Below are 17,895 nucleotides of genomic sequence, written 5' to 3'. Positions count from 1 at the left end.
ATGGACAGCAGTTCACTGATCTCTCCCTTTCTTCCAGGCCATCAACTGGGACAGTTGCCACCTCCCCCGGAGAAGCCAAAGCTGTTCAAAAGAACCTTCTCATCTCTGCAAGGCCGCTACAAGGAAGCTAGATGGTGGCACTCAGATGTGCTTTTGCTCACGCACTGACTTTGGAACACATCTGCTTCAGGATCTACTCCACTGCGCAGGGACATTAGGGCTAAAGTGGCCACCCCAGCTCAATCATACCCTTTCCATGTCTACTCTGAAGTAGCCAGGGAGTCCCCATCCCTCCTGAGCCCCCTACCTTGGATGGGTTGGTAGGAGGTACAGCCTCCACGGGGAAGGGGCTGCCTGGGACGGGCACGCCATCGTATGTCACGTCCACCTCATATGGCCCCTCTTCACGGGGGATGAACTTCACCACGCTGTTGTCAGGGCTGAGGCCTGGTTCCACCTTGCAGGGCACTGGTTTGCTGGACGGGCCTGTGATCTTGGCAGCCACCTTGCCTTGACCACCAGCCCCCTTGGATTTGACAGTGAACTCCTGGTCTTTGCCCACTTCCACCTCTGCAAGAATGGCACGCGTGCGTCAGGTACCTATTCAGAAAGCTGCCCGAACAAGCTTTCGATATTCCCAGAGACCAAGAAATCCCTCCCATAGGACTTGTCCCCTGCCCCACATTTGAGTGCCTAAAAGCTGACCAAGAGCTGCAGAGAGCCACTAGATCCCTAGGCAGCTGGATTTTTGGGACCTCCCATAGCCCAAGACCTTGAGAAGATGAAGATCCTCTGTGGCTGAAGTACAGTGAGGGGAGGGGAGGATGTTGGCATGACTAACACTTCCTGGAAAACAAAGCAGCCTTGGAGCGTTTCCAATCATTAAGGCTCTGGCATGTCTTCAGGAAAAGAAAGTTTGTGAGCAGCTGCTAAGGAAGCCCCCGAGGGCAGAGCTGTAAGTTTGCACACGCTGGTTTCCTCTCCCAGAACCCCGGAAGGGCTCTGAGGGGGCCAGCAGTCAACACAAGTTAAGTGTACCAGGGTTCTCATCAAGGCAAGGGAGACAGAACACAGACGCATGCTGTGGTCAGGGCTGGGTGCAGACCATCACTCTGTGGCCGTACGGGGGCAGGGAGACAAAAAAGAGAATTCATCTTTGAGGCCTGGACTACACATTACATGGAACGGGCATCCGTCACAAAAGATGCCGCTAAACTTTGCTGTCCTTGAGGCCCAGCGCGGACAGGGAGTCTAGGCAGGATTTTCCCCATGAGCCAGTGGCCGTGCGCCGAACTAGCCTCAACCTCCCACAACCAGAAGTGGAATTACGCAAGCCAAGAACGCAAAGCAGACAGCCACATCCCCGCACTTAAGCCACTGAGGTACATACTGTCGTCAAGCCCAGAAATCTTGATCTTGCTGAGGTCCAGGGTGGGTGCAACGGCCACATTGAAAGGGCTTTTGGGGATGTGGTCTCCTCCATACGTTACGTTCACTCCAATGTTACCCTGAGAAAGACAAGAGCTGCCATGACCTACACACCAGTGGTCTAACCCAGTCTTAAGTAGTTAAGTTAGTTCACGGGGCAGGTTTGAGGTCTACTTCTCACCAAAGACCACCCCCGTCAGGCCTCAATGTTGCCCAGGACAGGATGAGGCTCCGCCATAACGGACTGGAGGTGGGCACTCCACATGGCTGAATGCTTCCCATGTGCAAGAGAGTACGGGGGATGAGAGAACCCCCATAGGCAAAACCCTTTGAAAGCTACCCTCCTCCTAGAACATGGAACCCTGGGATTCTACATTCTTTCCCCTACTCTTCCAAAAGCTGACTTCTGCCCAGCATGCTTTTTAGGATGAAATAAAAAACAGGCCAACTTCTGGCACTTCAAGGAGGGAGGCCACACTTTGGCCACGGTTGACGGTCAAGCTGCCCGCACACCTCCTCCGTCCGCACTTACCTGCTGCACAGGGGTATATTTGACAGTGTAGGTGTTGTCGTGGTGGTCAATTATTTCAGAGTCCCTCACAGCATCTCCCTTTCCTGGCCCAGTGAACTGGACGTCCAGTTTGGCTTTGCCAGCTGGCTTGGTGTTGACTGTGAAGTAGGTCGGCTTGCCGATTTCTACTCCTGTTTGAAAGGAAGTGGGACAATAATCTGTGGAGGCCCACAGGATGAGCTGTTCTGGCAAGATCTGTGGCACCATCAGTAACCACGCCTTCCCAAGCTTCCTGGTCAACATGAGTCTGCACAAGGTTTTAAATTTTTTAAAACAATTTCCTACTGTAATGGTATCCAAACACAGTTTAGAAGTCTCCTAAGCGGTGCTTTTTTGTTGTTGTTGCAGTCCTGCAAAAAGACTTGGGGCTCTTTAGCCTGGAGAAAAGACGACTGAGGGGAGACATGATAGAGGTTTACAAGATAATGCACGGGTTAGAGAAGGTCGAGAAAGATGTGTTTTTCTCCCTTTCTCACAATACAAGAACTCGTGGGCACTCTATGAAATTATTGAGCAGTCGGGTTAGAACAGATAGAAGAAAATACTACTTTACACAAAGGGTGATAAACACATGGAATTCGTTGCCACAGGAGGTGGTGGCAGCTACAAGCATTGCCAGCTTCAAGAGGGGACTGGACAAATATATGGAGCAGAGGTCCATCAGTGGCTATTAGCCACAGGAGATAGATGGTATTCTCTTTGTGGGGAGGTGGTGCTCTGTTGTCTTGGTGCTGGAAGGAAGGCAGTGGGAGGGCATCTGGTGTCCTGGCCTCACTGACAGTCCTTTAGATGGCACTGGATTTCTAGCCACTGTGTGTGACAGAATGTTGGACTGGATGGGCCACTGGCCTGATCCAACATGGCTTTGCTTATGTTCTTATGTTCTTAACCGCAACAGAATCCACAGAGCCGGATAAAGCGTGGCCAGCAGGAAACAGTAATTTGATTAGTGCAGCTACTGCAGTGGAAAAGGTGGTGGAGGAGCCAATAATACCACTACCCACCCACCCCCGTTTGCTTCTCTATAAAACCTGACCCATCCTGAAGCTGATTTTACAATGTTTATTCAAAGCCACTTACATAAACTTAAAAATCAAATACAGTATCATACCATCAAAAGCATACAAATACAGGCAGCGGCCACCAACCCTCTCTCGTGGGCTCCTAGAGGCATGACAGAAGAGCTCGGCACACGGCCAGGGCCTTCCTCACAGCCCCAGGAAGCCCATTCCACAGCGCAGGTGTAGCCACGGGGAAACTGCATCTCCCAGCAACAGCCATTTCTTACTGACCCAGCGGGGAGTCTACCAGCAATGGCTGCAGCCGCCTTGTGAGCACAAATGGGTGGAGACAGTCTGGCCACTATGACAGTCTCAAGTCACTGTTTTTCCCAGTGCTGTCTGATGGGGGTCTCTCCCGTATCTAACGCACAGCTCGCCTCTTTGAGAGGAGGTGCAGAGACAGGGACAAGGACGGAGAAACTTCAGAAAAAGGGGATAGCAGGTGGGGGGCAGACCCAAGGCAGTACACATGTACGCACGCAACGGCATGCGGAAAGGAAGGGGAACGATGCTTAAACTTACAAGATTTATACCCTGGCCTCTCAACTCAAAGGTCTGAGGGGCTGACAAAAATAACTTGACAGTTTTAAAACTGCAACTGACACACAATATGTGCACAGGAAAGGGTGTTCAGACGGGTACAGCTGACCCCAGAGCAGAACTGCAGTGGTCTGAATGGTCTGAACAGCTGCACCTCTCCAAGCTCCCCCTACAGAAGGCCTCGTGTTAGACGCTTGCTCAGTCCCGAGCCGGGCCACCAGTCCTCCCAGCCAGAGATCCAGTCCCCCTCCATGCCTGGGGTCCCAACTTACCGCTCCTGTTCAGGCCGGGCCCCTCTGCCTTCACCTTGCTGGCGTCGTGGGAGGGATCCACTTTGATCCGGATGGGGCTGGTAGGGGTAGTCTGCAGTTTGTCAACAGGAAAAGCAAGAAAACAGTTACGATAGCCAACCAGTGCCCCTTCCCTTTCCACAGAAGCTACCCCTGCAGCGAGAGGTCTTACCTGGTCCGCAAAAAGCACCATGATAGTGTAGCTGCCGGCCCCACGAGGCGTGTACTTGACTGTGAAGGTGTCGTTGTCGTTTCGAATGATGTCGAAGTCAATGTCTGCCTCTGCTGGGCCCACCACACCTGGAGCACACTTTATGCCAATGCTCACGTCGCCTTTGCAGGAGGCAGAAGAGACCAGAATGAGCCCCAGGGGACACCGCTGCCTTAACTAGTCTTCCAGCAGGTCACCTGGCTGTCACCAGCTAATTCTGGCCGCCAGATACTACACAGATTGTGTGTTCCTTCCTGCAAGTCAAGCAGTTTTGTAGACAACCCTGCTTCACGCTGCTTGTGATTTACAATCCGGAGCTCTGGGCGCTCTTCACAGTTCAGGGCACTCAGCCAGGAGCAACTCTGGACGTCTAGGGTGGGGCTGTGACGTAGCTTCACAGTACCACCCTAAGCAAAGTTATGTTTTTCCCAGGCTACTGAAGGGGGACAACTCTCCGTTAGGGCAACACCGTTATACTAATAAAAGTTTCTGCTGGTGAAATACATGATCAATCCACACACGTGCACAGAACGATCAGGAGCCTTCAGGCCAAGCCCTTGCAGTCGGAAGACACTGGCTTGGAGGGGGAGAGAGCAGTAACTCGTGAATGGGTTTGGGCAGGGGGCAGTGAAGAGGGGACACCAAATCAAGGACTGTCCATCTGGAAGGCTTCACCTTGCTGCCCAATGGTTTTAGCAGCCATTCCTGAGGATATAGTGGACAGCAGTATGAAGGTGAACAATGACCTACTGTGCCAAAGTACGATTAGGTCTGAGGTCTGAACTCAGTCGAGGTATGTTGGGCTAGCCAACCTCAAAACCCAGAGGCTCAACAAGGAAATCCACGTGGCTTTGCTGCGCTGAGCAAGCAGAACGGGGGGTGGGGGGCGTGCTGCCGTCATATGGGTCGAGTCCAGCTCACAGGGGGGAAAGGGAACTCAGTTGGGGACTCACCCTGCCCCGCTTCCGTGCAGTCGACTGTGAAATAGGTGGGCTCGTGTGCTTTCAAGCCTGTCTTGGCCACTCCCGGGCCGTACACTTTCACTTTGTTTGGATGACTGCCAGCCCCAACGTTGACCTAGAGGGCGACAGAAAGGCAGTCTCACGCAGCAGTCCAGAAATCACAGCAACGAAAGCAGTAGAATCCTGGTGTTTCCGTGCACTGCTGCGTTAGATGGGGAGAGCCTTGCCGGTGTATTCCTTGGACATCCATCTCCCAAGTTTTAAGGAGACAGGGAAGGTTTCCTACTGGGGTGGGAGCGTCCCAGAAAGGCCGGCTCGCAATCGACAGTTGCTTGAGAAACAAAATCACACGTACGTGAGATGAGGACTAGGAAAGGGCCCGCCTTCTCTGCACCTGGAACCACTTGCCGGAGGGAAGGCGGCACCCAGACGGTCTTACAGCATCTCTGCTTTGGACCCCACCCCCTGGCAGGGCATCCTGAATAAGTCCAAGCAGATTCTGCTCTGGGAGATTATTCTCTGTATTTGGGTGCCACCCCCCCATTTACTTGCCACTTTCCTCCCCAGTGGAAACCTAAAGCAGCTTACACTGTTCTCCTCTCCTCCTTCACAGCAACTCTGGCTAGGGTGAGAAACAGCGTGACCAGCCCAAGATCACCCATCAAGTTTTCATAGCAGAGTAAGAATTCGAACCTGGGTATCTCGGACACCAGTCAGCACACCACACCAGCTCTCAGGGGAGGGGAAAGGCAACCGGGACCCCCCCCCTCCCTCTGCTGCAGGGACACTGACCCTGTAGGGGCTGTTGGGGATGTTGACTCCGCCCCAGGACACCATGGCCGTGTGCTTCACCGGCTTCTTGGGCAGGTAGGAGCAGCTGTAGGTGCCGTTGCCATTGTCTTTCACAGACACATCCACTGGGGAGCCCTCCGCATCCTGAGCGGAAAGGACAAGAAGCAATGCATCACTCTAACAGATGTGCCCTCTCCCCCCCCGCCCCAAGAAACCAGCCGTGCTCTCTTCTGCCCTCCACACAGCACCGCGTCTCTCACCTGCACTTGCACCTTGAGAGGTGCCTTGCCGCCGCTCTTGGCATCGACGGTGAATTCAGCTGGCTTATTGACAGCCACGCCCGTCTTCTCTAGGCCTGGGCCGTGGGCTTTCACCTAGGAAGAGGTTGGATTGAAAAGAGCGGGTGAGCTAACAAGCTGCCAGGGCATCTGCAGACATTTCAGTCCGTATGAGGAGGGGCCCCAATGAACCCTCCCGGAAACGTCCAGGGCAGAGTCTGGCCGGACTTCGGAGACCGAGACGGCACAGCGGCATCTACTCTCAACTATTCTGCCATTCCCATCCAGAAGCAGAGCGGCAGAAGAGAAGAACAGAAACTGTCAGGCAGACACGAGGCTTTCAGGACAAAGAGCAGTCTGCCTAAAGGCTTGCCCCGTTTCCTCTTACACCCCAGTGCCTCCTCTCAGCCCTTCCTAGCTGGAGTGGAGCAATGGGTCAAAGATTTACACCCAAGAGGCCAGCAACTTCTAAGACTCAGAGGTTCTCTCACCCCTAAGAAAGAACAGGCTCCTGTTCCAGAGACTCACCCCCCCAAGGGATGAAGCAACCGGTACGTGTACTCCACAGCTCTTATGAGGGTCCCCTCCCCTCAAAAAGGGACCCTGTTGCCCCCCAAAATCGCCAAGCGTCAAGAGGAGTCTTCATGCCTGGCTCTAAGGCTTTAGCACCACATTATGGCTTCTTCTGTGTTTATTTTTGAAGGTCAGGTTCCCTGGAGAAGCAGCATAACATTTTTCTAAATAAACTTTGTAAATTTAGCTGCCAGGACTGCTCTGTTGCAGAGGATGACAGTATGAGGCATGGGGGTGGGGTGGGGGATGACTTAATCCTTCTCTTTTCCTTGAAAAAAGCCAACCCTTCCTTGGCTGGGGAAAATCTTACAGCAATCTGTTTCCACAGTGAGAAAGAGACCAGCTCAGGGTAGCTTTATCCAAGGAAATAACGGCAGGGGTGCAAGCATTAAAGCTTCCACCCCCCCCCCACCCCCCACGTGCTCTCCCCGTGGAGACTGCAGTTTCCAACAGAAAAGCACCTGTTTAAAAATTAAACACGGAAAAAATGGCTCAGGTGCCGCCAAACCCTTAGGGCCAAACTTCACAATACACTTAACAAATTCAGGTTTGGGTTGCCCATGCGACCCAGCATTGACTAGGTTGGTCCTTTTAACTCCTGGAGTGTAGAAGGTTTCCAACATGGCAATGCCTTTTAGATGTTCCTTAGGACACACACCCCTGGCCCAGGGTGGTCTGTTACCTTCTCTGGGAAGAAGTCTTTGGAAGCAGGTTTGATGTCTGCCATGAAGGGGCTGAGTTTGATGTCTTCATTGTTGCACAGCACATGAACCGCATACTCCCCTGGCTCCTGGGGCCAATAGCGCACGTCACAGGACCCATCTCCCTTGTCATCGCACTCAATCTTGGCCTGCGAGGGGCCCTCCACTGAGAAGCCTGGGGTTGGGCGGGGAGAAGAGGGCAAACGTGTGAATGAGAGTCTGCACTGAGGTGCCCAGGAGCCAATCCCAGCCAGGAGACAATGACACGGGTCACAAAATTAGAGCAAATTAACCCCACAGACCACAAAATAACCCCACGAAGGCTCCCAATACTTCCTTCTATACCTTTCCAAATTAAAATAAAGAGAGTAGTTAACACAAGGAACATAAAATTAGCAACTGGAAATTTGTTAACAAAGAAGGCCCATCAAAAACCAGAAAGATCTTAGCCAGCCTACAAAATCTTGCATCCAAAGCCCACCAGACCCCTCAACTGCAAAGCGTTTCAGAGGGATGGCGTCAGCGTAGAAATCCTTGTACCACCTCCCTAGCTTAAGAGGACCATCTCTCCATAACCTTGATCTCTGGGGAAATCTGGAGGTGCTCCTGTAGGCAGGGCTTTTTTTCAGCGGGAACGCGGGGGAACGGAGTTCTGAAACCTCTTGAAAATGGTCACATGGCCGGTGGCCCCGCCCCCTGATCTCCAGACAGAGGGGAGGTTAGATTGACCTCCATGCTGCTAGAGTGGCGCAGAGGGCAATCTCAACCCCCCTCTGTCTGGAGATCAGGGGGCGGGGCCACCAGCCATGTGACCATTTTCTCCAAGGGCAACCCAATGAGTTCCACCACCTCTTTTCCCAGAAAAAAAGCCCTGCCTGTAGGCATCCCTAGCTATTTCCTGCTTGGTGGTCAGACCAGCTCTTTGAATGGTGTTTGGAAGCTACCTGAGAAGGGGCAGGATCTGCATGTTCGAGCCATACAAATACAGGACAGTACAGGGGACATCTGCACTCCTGGACCAGCCACAGCTTCTCAGCCCTGAAAGGCAGCCGCCGCCGCCCCCGCTGCAGTTTGAGAAGAGCGGCCCTTGGCAGAGCCTCACCAGTGGATTTGCCTCATCCCTTCAGAGGGATCGAAGTTAGGGTCATGACATCATGCAGGGGCAAACTTCACCAGTTAATTCAGGCCTCTGTACAGCGAATTACCTACATACGAATACAGGACAGTACGGGGGACATCTTCTGGCTTACCCAGCGTGCCAACATCGTCTCCAATGGCTTCTACCACGAAGTCAGCCGACTTGCCCACAACTCCTCCTTCCAAACCAGGGCCCCAGGCTCGCACCTTCTGGCTTATGCATTCCGTGCCCACTTTGACCTCAAACGGGCTAAGGGAACAGGTAAGAGATGCCGAGATTTATTCCAGTGTTGGAAAAGACAGCTAGTTAATGTAGAACCCTCAACAGCCGGTCACCCACCGCATGCCAAAGAAAGCTCTTCTCGTTCCTCCTGGGTCGGAAACTGCCACAGATGTTTAACAGCCTGGACCAGAAGCACCCTGTCTAATGCCTTGGACAGCCACTCCCCATTCAACAGCAGCGGATACCCCGCAAGCCCTGCCTCCTGCGAAGACGTTCTCTCCTAGCCACGTGACCCATCATGCCGCCCTCCTCCTCAGGCAGAGTGTCTGTGCCTCAGGAGGACGCCAGAGGCACACTTGCCCCACAGCAAGTGAGACTGAAAGAACGTCCACCACACCCCATGAGCAGAAGGACGTGACCCCTCCAACTTAAAAGGGGGGCACAACAGCCCCCACGGCCAAGGCTTACCTGCGCGGGATATGCTGCCCACCCCAGGTGATGGTGACTGTGTAGGTGCCAGGTACGGTGGGGTAGTACTCAAAGCCATACACCCCGTCTCCCAAGTCTTTCTGCTTCACCCGTTCCTCCAGCCCTTCTGTAAGGAGAGAGAGTGAAGGTTGATGCGGATTCCAAGCAAGCAGAGGAAGCAAAGCTCAAACACGCCAAGCATGAAGCTCTCAAATAATCATTTCCTTTATGGGGGCGGGGTGGAAAAGTTATCACGACTGGCCTGAAGAGCAGAGAGCTGTCCTTGGGAGGGACACAAAAAGCTATACAAGTACAAACTGGAAGACAGAATCTTGCCCAGATGTGACTGAATGGATGAACAAATTGTGTGAATATAAGTCTATGGCCAAAATAACTTCTTATATACATAATAGACCGATCTCAGAATTTAAGAAAAAATGGAAAGACTTTTTTGACTATGTAGCTGAAAACTACAGAGAGAAACTAAGAACAGGTATTATTAAAGTAGACCAACTGTAAAATTAACATTAAAACTTTGATTATAAATACTGACTGTATGTAAGTAAAGGGATGGAGAGGAGAAATAGTTTTGTAGTATAAAAGACTGTTATATATTGTTTTTATGTATTGCTATATATCTTGCCTATATTGTTTATCCATTCGGCTGACGAAGAGAACTGTGATTCTCGAAAGCTTATGCTACAATAAAGTTGGTTAGTCTTAAAGGTGCTACTGGACTCTATTTATCCATTGTTTGTAATTGTTATTTTTCTTTACTTTCAAATAATTTTTTTTTTAAAGCTATACAAGCGCTTGCTTTGCCATTTTATCAGACACTGGTTTTCACCGGCATCTATAAGGGCTGCCTGAACCCAGGAATGCTGGGATTTGGGGGGGGGACGGTGACCTTTTGTTTTTTTCCAGCACAGCACACAAACCCCAGCCTTAAGCACCAGGAACTCATGGTGATGCTCTCGAAGCTGTTAAGCCTGTTCCCAATTCACTGCAAGCTGTTAAGTTCTCCGTTTATGAAGGCAAGATCTGCAAAAAGTTACAAAAGGGGGGGGGAGGTACTTGATGTTTGGCCCCTCCCCCTCCCAGCTGCATTCTCATCTGCCTAACTGTTGTGCACTTCCATTTCCTGCTACTGCTATTCCTGGACAGGATCTGGGCACACCAGTTTCAGAACAGAAATCATAAAAATCATACGAAATATGGGCTTCAGACGATTTGTGCTCAGCATCTTCCACTGATTCCAATCGAAGCAGCTAGGGAAGTGGAAGGGGTGAGCCCCTCCCTTCCTCCAAGAGGCCATCAGTCCTACTGACGGGTATTTTTAACCTTTAGGGCTATTAACTGCTGGGAGGATGCATTTACACCAGGGAAAACAGCCAGGGGAGGAAGATGTTGAACTTTCAAAGCTAAGTCAGCTGCCCTATGTGGATTCTTTGAAGTAGAAGCCTGCGAAAGATCCTGACTGTGCCTAAGTTCTACCCAGAAACTTCTGCAGAGACCCCTTCTGCTTGCACGGCTGTGGTCTTTCCAAGGGAATTTTTGCTAACTACCCTGGTTAGAATTTTTGTCCCCTTGTAGGCTCAACGCCCTAACTCAGTGGAAGAACTGCCTAAGAGCCAAAAACACGTTAAGAAATACCTAGGTTCAGCACGTGTTCCCTTACCCTCAAGGTTTGCCAGGATCTGTAGGCGTCCTGGAAGCTTGAAGTTTAGCATTTACAGAGCAGCAAAAAGGGGAAGGGAAATACAGGCGCCTGTATTTTAAGCTTTAAGCTTCCAGGACGCCTTTAAGGTTCCAGGACGCTTACAGATCCTTTAAGCTTCCAGGACTTTAAGCTTCCAGGACCCCTACAGATCTTTAAGCTTCCAGGACTTTAAGTTTCCAGGACCCCTACAGATCTTTAAGCTTCCAGGACACCTACTTTAAGCTTCCAGGACGCCTACAGATCCCGGCAAACCTTGAGGTAAGAGAACACGTGCTGAACCTAGGTATTTCTTTTTTTTTTTTGAAAAATTTTTATTGGGTTAGAATCCATTATTTCCACATTTACATTCAATTTTCCCCAATTTTTTCATCTCTAACCCCCTCCCTTTCCCCCCCCTTTTTGTTGACTTCCAGCAGCTTTCCAACCCTTTGTCCCCTTTCCCTTACTTTTATTAGCTTCCTCTATCTAAAACAAATATATATTCTCCATTATTCTAAGCAGTACATCCTTAACTATTTTTAACATTATATGCCCAAACTGTAAGCCTTTGTTTCCATCTTAGATAAACAATTTATCCCAATTTTTCAATTTCAGGTATTTCTATATATCATAAACCATATAGATCATACATTCGTTTATATCAAACAATTTGACTTATTCTCTATATATATTACTCATTCTATCTTTTTATAATAGTTCTATATATCTCTCCTCACGTAGTCAATCAATTTGACCCATCTATATCTTCAGACATTCAGTTTGGTACAAAACTTGTCAGAAAAAAAAGAAAATATTGTTAGTTAATCGCTCCTTATATTTAGTCCTTATAATTAATTATTTTCTCTATGTTCTTGTTTGTTAACCTATATATATCTATATATATGTCAATCTATTAATCTGACTGCTTATTAATTCACATTTATCTCTTCTCCCCCCGGTAAAGTCTCCCCCCTCTACTTCAATACTTCAGTAGTTCTCAAACTGCCACAGTTTTCCTCCCACCTCCCATTTCTTCTCCAGGTATTGTTTCAGCTTCTCCCAGTCTGTGTTGAACTGCCCTGAGTCCAGATCTCTCAATTTTCTTGTCATCTTGTCCATTTCAGCCATATACAGCAATTTGTAAGTCCAATCTTCAATAGTTGGCACTTCTTGTACTTTCCATTTTTGCGCATACAAAAGTCTAGCTGCTGCTGTCATATAAAATATCAACGTCCTGTGTTGGGCTGGAATTCCCTCCATTCCCAAGTTCAGTAGCAGGAGTTCTGGGTTCCTATTAATTTGAAATTGTAAAATTTCACTCATTTCTCTTATTATTTCCCCCCAGTACTGCCTGGCTACCTCACACGACCACCACATATGATAGAGGGAGCCCTCATGCTTCTTACATTTCCAGCATTTATCAGAAGTATTCAAATTCCCTAGCGCAATCTTCTTTGGTGTCATGTACCAACGATAGATCATTTTATAAATGTTCTCTTTGATATTAATACATGTCGTTGTCTTCATTGTAGTTTTCCACAAGTATTCCCATGCCTCCATTGTTATTTCTTTATTAAAGTTTATAGCCCATTTCACCATTTGTGTTTTAACTATCTCATCCTCGGTATACCACTTCAACAGTACTTGGTATACCTTGGATATTCTTTTCTTATCTTCTTTAAGAAGGGTCTGCTCTAGTTCCGAATTCTCTATTCGTATACCTCCCTTTACCGAGTCCGAATTATATAAGTCTCTGATCTGTCTATACTGGAACCAATCGTAGTTAGGTGATAGTTCCTCTTGTGTCTTTATTCTAAGTTTGGATGCTTCAGTTTTAGTTATTTCTTTATACGTTAAACATTGTTGTTCATTATCAACAGCTCTCGGGTCTATCACCTCATATGGAACCACCCACAAAGGGGTTCCTTCTTGTAGATAAATTCTGTACTTCTTCCAGATTATGTATAGACTTCTCCGAACAAAGTGATGCAGGAACATCGAGTTGACCTTTACTTTGTCATGCCATAAATATGCGTGCCATCCAAATATTTTTTTATATCCCTCTAGGGCTAATAGTTTCTTGTTCTTTAATGTCATCCATTCTTTCAACCAAACTAGGCAGATTGCATCATGATAAAGTCTCAGATTGGGCAGTTGCATTCCGCCTCTTTCCTTTGCATCTTGTAAAACTTTCACTTTCACTCGAGGCTTCTTGCCTGCCCAAACAAAATCTGATATTTTCCTCTGCCATTTTTCAAATTGTTTGGAGTCTCTGATGATTGGTATTGTCTGTAGCAAAAACATTACTCTTGGTAACACATTCATCTTAACTGCTGCAATCCTGCCCAACCATGACAAATTCAATCTATTCCATTTAATCAAGTCTCTCTCTATCTGAGTCCATAGTTTTTCATAATTGTTTTTGAATAGATCTATGTTCTTTGCAGTTAATTCGACTCCCAAATATTTCACTTTACTTGTTACTTCACAATCCGTTGTTTCCATTAACGATTGTTGTTTCTGCTTAGTCATATTTTTGCATAATATCTTTGACTTCTTTTTGTTAATGAAGAAACCTGCCAAGTCTCCAAACTCCTTGATCTTATCTATCACTCTTGGCATGTTCTCCAATGGGTCCTCTACAATTAACATTATGTCATCCGCAAATGCTCTGACCTTGTATGAATAGTCCTTTATTTTTATTCCACGAATTTCATCATCTTGACGTATTTGTATCATCAGAATCTCCAATACTAAAATGAACAACAATGGAGATAACGGGCAACCTTGTCTTGTTCCTTTACTTATCGTCAATTTCTTGGTCAATTCATCATTCACCACAATTGCTGCAGTCTGGTCTCTATAAATTTCCTTAATTGCTCTGATGAATCTTTCTCCCAATTGTAGCTTTTCCATAGTGGCAAACATAAAGTCCCAGTTTAAATTGTCAAACGCTTTTTCAGCGTCAACAAAGAAGAAACCAACCTCTTTGTCACAACGCTTGTCATAATATTCAATAGCATTGATCACTGTCCTTAAGTTGTCTCTTATTTGTCTGTCTGGCAAAAAGCCTGCTTGTTCCTCCTCTATGACTTCCGAGAGCCACCCCTTCAATCTCTCCGCCAATATCTTCGCAAAAATTTTATAGTCATTGTTGAGTAGCGATATAGGTCTATAATTTTTCACATTAGTCAGGTCTTGGCCCTCTTTTGGGATCAATGATATATTCGCTTCACTCCAAGTTTCTGGAATCCTTTGATCCCTTAAAACCCCATTCATCACCTCTTTTAGGAATGGTGCCAGTTCATTAGCCATTGTCTTATAGAATTTAGCCGTAAGTCCATCTGGCCCTGGCGCCTTTCCTAGATTTGCAGATTGTATTGCCTTACTTATTTCCTCGTCAGTTACTTCACTATTCAACTTATTTCTCCAAGCTTCCGAGATTTCTGGAAGTTTGGTTTTCTCCAAATATGACGCTATTGATTCTTTGTTTACTTCTTTTTTATTATACAGCTTAGCGTAAAATTTATAAAAGGCTCTACTAATGGTAGCCTGCTCCAAATACGTTTTGTTATCTTCGCAAATTTTATTTATTATCTTCTTTTCCCTTTTCTTCTTCAATTGCCATGCCAGGTACTTCCCAGGTTTATTAGCACCCTCAAACGCTTTTTGATTCAGTCTTTTGAGATTCCACTCCAATTCTTTATTGCTCATTGCTGTTAGCTGTTCTTGAAGTATTTTAATTTCCTGGTATACCTTCTTTTTCCCTGGTCTCTTTTTTAGCTGTATTTCTTTGGCTTTTATTTTCTCCTCAATCTCTTGTCTTTTCTCCTCTTTCTTCTTTCTTGCTCTACCATTTAAGTCCATTAGTATGCCCCTTACAACCGCCTTGTAAGCATCCCAAACTTTATTGGTTGGTACTTCTTTATTCACGTTGTATTGTATAAAAAACTTTGTCTCTCTTCTCAGTATTTCCATATTCTCTCTTTCCTGTAACAAGTCCTCATTTATTCTCCATGCTTTCCTTTTTCTCTTTTTTCCAAATTTCCACATAATTGGGTTGTGATCTGAGCCTACCATAGGCATTATTTCTACCTCCTTAGTCCATAATGCTAAGTCTTTTGAGGCCCAGATCATATCAATTCTTGATAATGTAGAATGCCTTGCAGAATAAAAAGTAAACTGTCTGCTTTTAGGATATTCTCTCCTCCATACATCTTCAAGAGTCTCTTGTTGAATCAACTCAAAAAAAAGCTTTGGTAATAGTCCTCTTTTCTTTTGTGCCGTTGTAGTCTTTTTGTCTAGTTCCAAGTCTGTCACTCCATTGAAGTCTCCAGCAAGAATTATCTGGTCGTATGCAAGATCGTCTAAATGCTTCCTTAAATCCTCAAAGAAGCTTTCTTTTGCACCGTTAGGTGCATAAAGTCCGACTACCAACACTCTCTTTAAATTCCAAATACATTCCACTGCTACAAATCTAGCTTCCACATCTCTCATAACAAATTTTGGCTGTAGCTCCTCTTTTATGTACAACACCACTCCTCTTTTTTTCTTGTTGGAGGCCGCTACATATTCTTTGCCCAATTTTCCAGATTTTAAATATTTTACATCCTGCTTTCTGATATGGGTCTCTTGCAAACAAACAATGTCACATTTTTGTTTTAGTAGCCAGTGAAAAGTATTTTTCCTCTTATTCGGTGAGTTTAGTCCATTTACATTCCAAGATAATACTTTACACTCCATACTCATGATCTTGTTGGTAAGTCTTTTTCATTGTCCTTAATAAATCGCTCCATCTCTCGCTCAGATCTGATGCGTTTTTTGGCCCCTCCAAACTCAAAGGACACTCCTTCCGGTAACTCCCATCTGTACCTGATTTTCATGTCCTTCAAAATCTGAATTAGCACTTTATATTTTTTCCGGTCCAGTAACACTGATCTGGGCAGTTCCTTCATTATAATAATCGTCTTGCCATCAATCTCCAATGGATCTTGAAACTGTTTTGTCACAATCCTCTCTTTCATATTTCGTGTTGTAAACTGCACAATCACATCTCTTGGTAGTTTCCTCTGGGTTGCTATTCTCGAATTCACACGGTATGCCACATCTAGGATAGCCACAACTTCCTCCTCCTCCTCCTTCCCCAGGTACTCAGCCAACACCTCAGTCATCTGTTCTTGCGCTGACTTTCCTTCCACTTCTGGCAAGCCACGAAAACGTAGCTGCTTCTCCATATGTTTAGTTTCTGCAACTGACATTCTCCCCTTCACCAATCTCATCTCTGTTTGTTGCGTGTCTGCTAAATTCTCCATCGCGTCTTCTACTGTTTTAACTCTCTGCTGCGTTCCTTGTAATTCACTTCGTATTGTTTCCATACCTTTTTTCACTTCTGACAGCTCCGATTTTACTGTCTGTGTAACCTCTTTAACCTCTTTTATCAGCTCCAATTTCGTGTCCTTAAGTTCTTTAATCATATCTAAAAGTTTTTTGTCCAGGTTTTTATCCAGGTTTTCTATTGCCGATTGCCACTCTTTTTTTGACATCGTGGGGCTTGCTTTAGCTCGCTCCCACGAATCCGCTCTCTTCCTTAACTCCGTGGCGTAAAATTTAACGTTTTTCTATTTTAAATGTCCCGGTCTTCTTATAGAAATTAAATTTTAAAGAGTCCAAAATGTCGGGCGTCTTTTCTCTATGGTTTCTCTATGATTTTGTAATCCAAGATGGCCTACTTCCTCTTCCGCTGAAGCCGCGACCCTTCCCCTTTCAAAAATGGCGATTCCCTACTTCCTGCCCTCCAGCAAGGGCCGCTTCTCTCCAGCCACTCTATTGTTATTACGCACTTCCTGTCTCCCGTCTTCCCACAGCAGATCTCGCGATGGTGTCTTTTTCTCACAGCTCCAAAGCCACAGGTATTCAAAACAATAGTCCCATTTCTTTAATAACTTCTTTAAACTTAGTCTCTTTTTAAATTCGATTCCTGCCGAGTCTTCCCCTCCTTTTCACTAGTCTGTTGCAGTTTAAAAATCTACTTTTTTTCCTCTCTGTTTTTATCAATCTGTCCCGTCTCAGAAGATAATGATCTTTACCTTCTCTTCACTTTTCTCGGGTTGTAATCGCTGTTTCGATTTTAAGTTCTCCTCTCAGCTTCTTCCCCCAATCGATGCTTGGGTATGTAGGTCTTATGCCAGCCGAATTGGCCCCAAAACTGCCGCAGAGATTATAGCCGACCCGTCGCAAGGTGGGACCTCAAGGATCGGGGGGAGACTCGTTGTATAGAGCCCCCCCTCGTCCGAGATCTAGCTCACCCTAGGGTCTTGAGCGTTCTTTGCCTGCTCCCCGCCTGAGAGCAGTCGGCCGCGGGCTATTTTCACCCCGCCGGCCGGTTAAAACGGCAGTCCGGTCAGCTCCGCAAGTGGAGCTGCGTTAGACCTCCATGGATCCCAAACAGGAAGTCTGAACCTAGGTATTTCTTAACGTGTGTTTTGGCTCTAAGGCCTGCTAAGAGGAGAAAGTCACAATTCATTGAGATTTCTCAACACACACACAATCTTTTTTATTGCTGCAGCCAACTGCAACCAGAGCCACGGCCATCTATAAAATACAGAGATCTAAAGCATGAATCCATACCTTTACATTTAACATACAAGTTTCAAATCTTGAAATATAATTCTGTATTATAGATTCAATTTAACATTTTTATGGGCTATTTTGCTATTCAGCCAACTGGCACGAGTTCTCTTTGAGACACTGCTAACAGTTCGTATTCATCTGATAACAAGACAGAAAAATTATACCCTGAGGAGACATCCAATATACTAAGACACAGTCGCGTTTTTTCACACAGAGATTCTCAGCTTGGGAGCTGACTTGCAGTGTTTTTTCCTCCCATATTCTGCATGTCCTTGTTTTACCTCCAATTGTTGCCATTCCATAGCTTCTTCAATTTTTTTTTGTATGTTTT

At 46.7% G+C, this 17,895-nt stretch overlaps 1 protein-coding gene across 5 annotated transcripts in view; it reads right to left on the bottom strand.

Annotated features, from left to right (window-relative positions):
* The window catches only part of FLNA (filamin A), an 86,489-nt gene that overhangs the window by 35,994 nt on the left and 32,600 nt on the right, over positions 1–17,895 (bottom strand). For all 5 annotated transcript variants that reach the window (XM_055003305.1, XM_055003303.1, XM_055003306.1 and 2 more), the window contains exons 11-21: positions 9,236–9,362; positions 8,658–8,794; positions 7,389–7,582; positions 6,116–6,229; positions 5,856–5,999; positions 5,055–5,178; positions 4,063–4,223; positions 3,873–3,963; positions 1,961–2,130; positions 1,391–1,508; positions 308–570 (exon numbers count right to left, since the gene is read on the bottom strand). In XM_055003305.1, coding sequence (XP_054859280.1) covers positions 308–570; positions 1,391–1,508; positions 1,961–2,130; positions 3,873–3,963; positions 4,063–4,223; positions 5,055–5,178; positions 5,856–5,999; positions 6,116–6,229; positions 7,389–7,582; positions 8,658–8,794; positions 9,236–9,362 — 1,643 coding nt within the window. The remainder of the gene's footprint in view (positions 1–307; positions 571–1,390; positions 1,509–1,960; positions 2,131–3,872; positions 3,964–4,062; positions 4,224–5,054; positions 5,179–5,855; positions 6,000–6,115; positions 6,230–7,388; positions 7,583–8,657; positions 8,795–9,235; positions 9,363–17,895) is intronic.

The sequence above is a fragment of the Eublepharis macularius genome, chromosome 19 (assembly GCF_028583425.1).
Source record: "Eublepharis macularius isolate TG4126 chromosome 19, MPM_Emac_v1.0, whole genome shotgun sequence".
NCBI lineage: Eukaryota > Metazoa > Chordata > Lepidosauria > Squamata > Eublepharidae > Eublepharis > Eublepharis macularius.
Note: the sequence above shows the minus strand (reverse complement) of the source record. Positions and strands in the feature narration are given on the sequence as shown.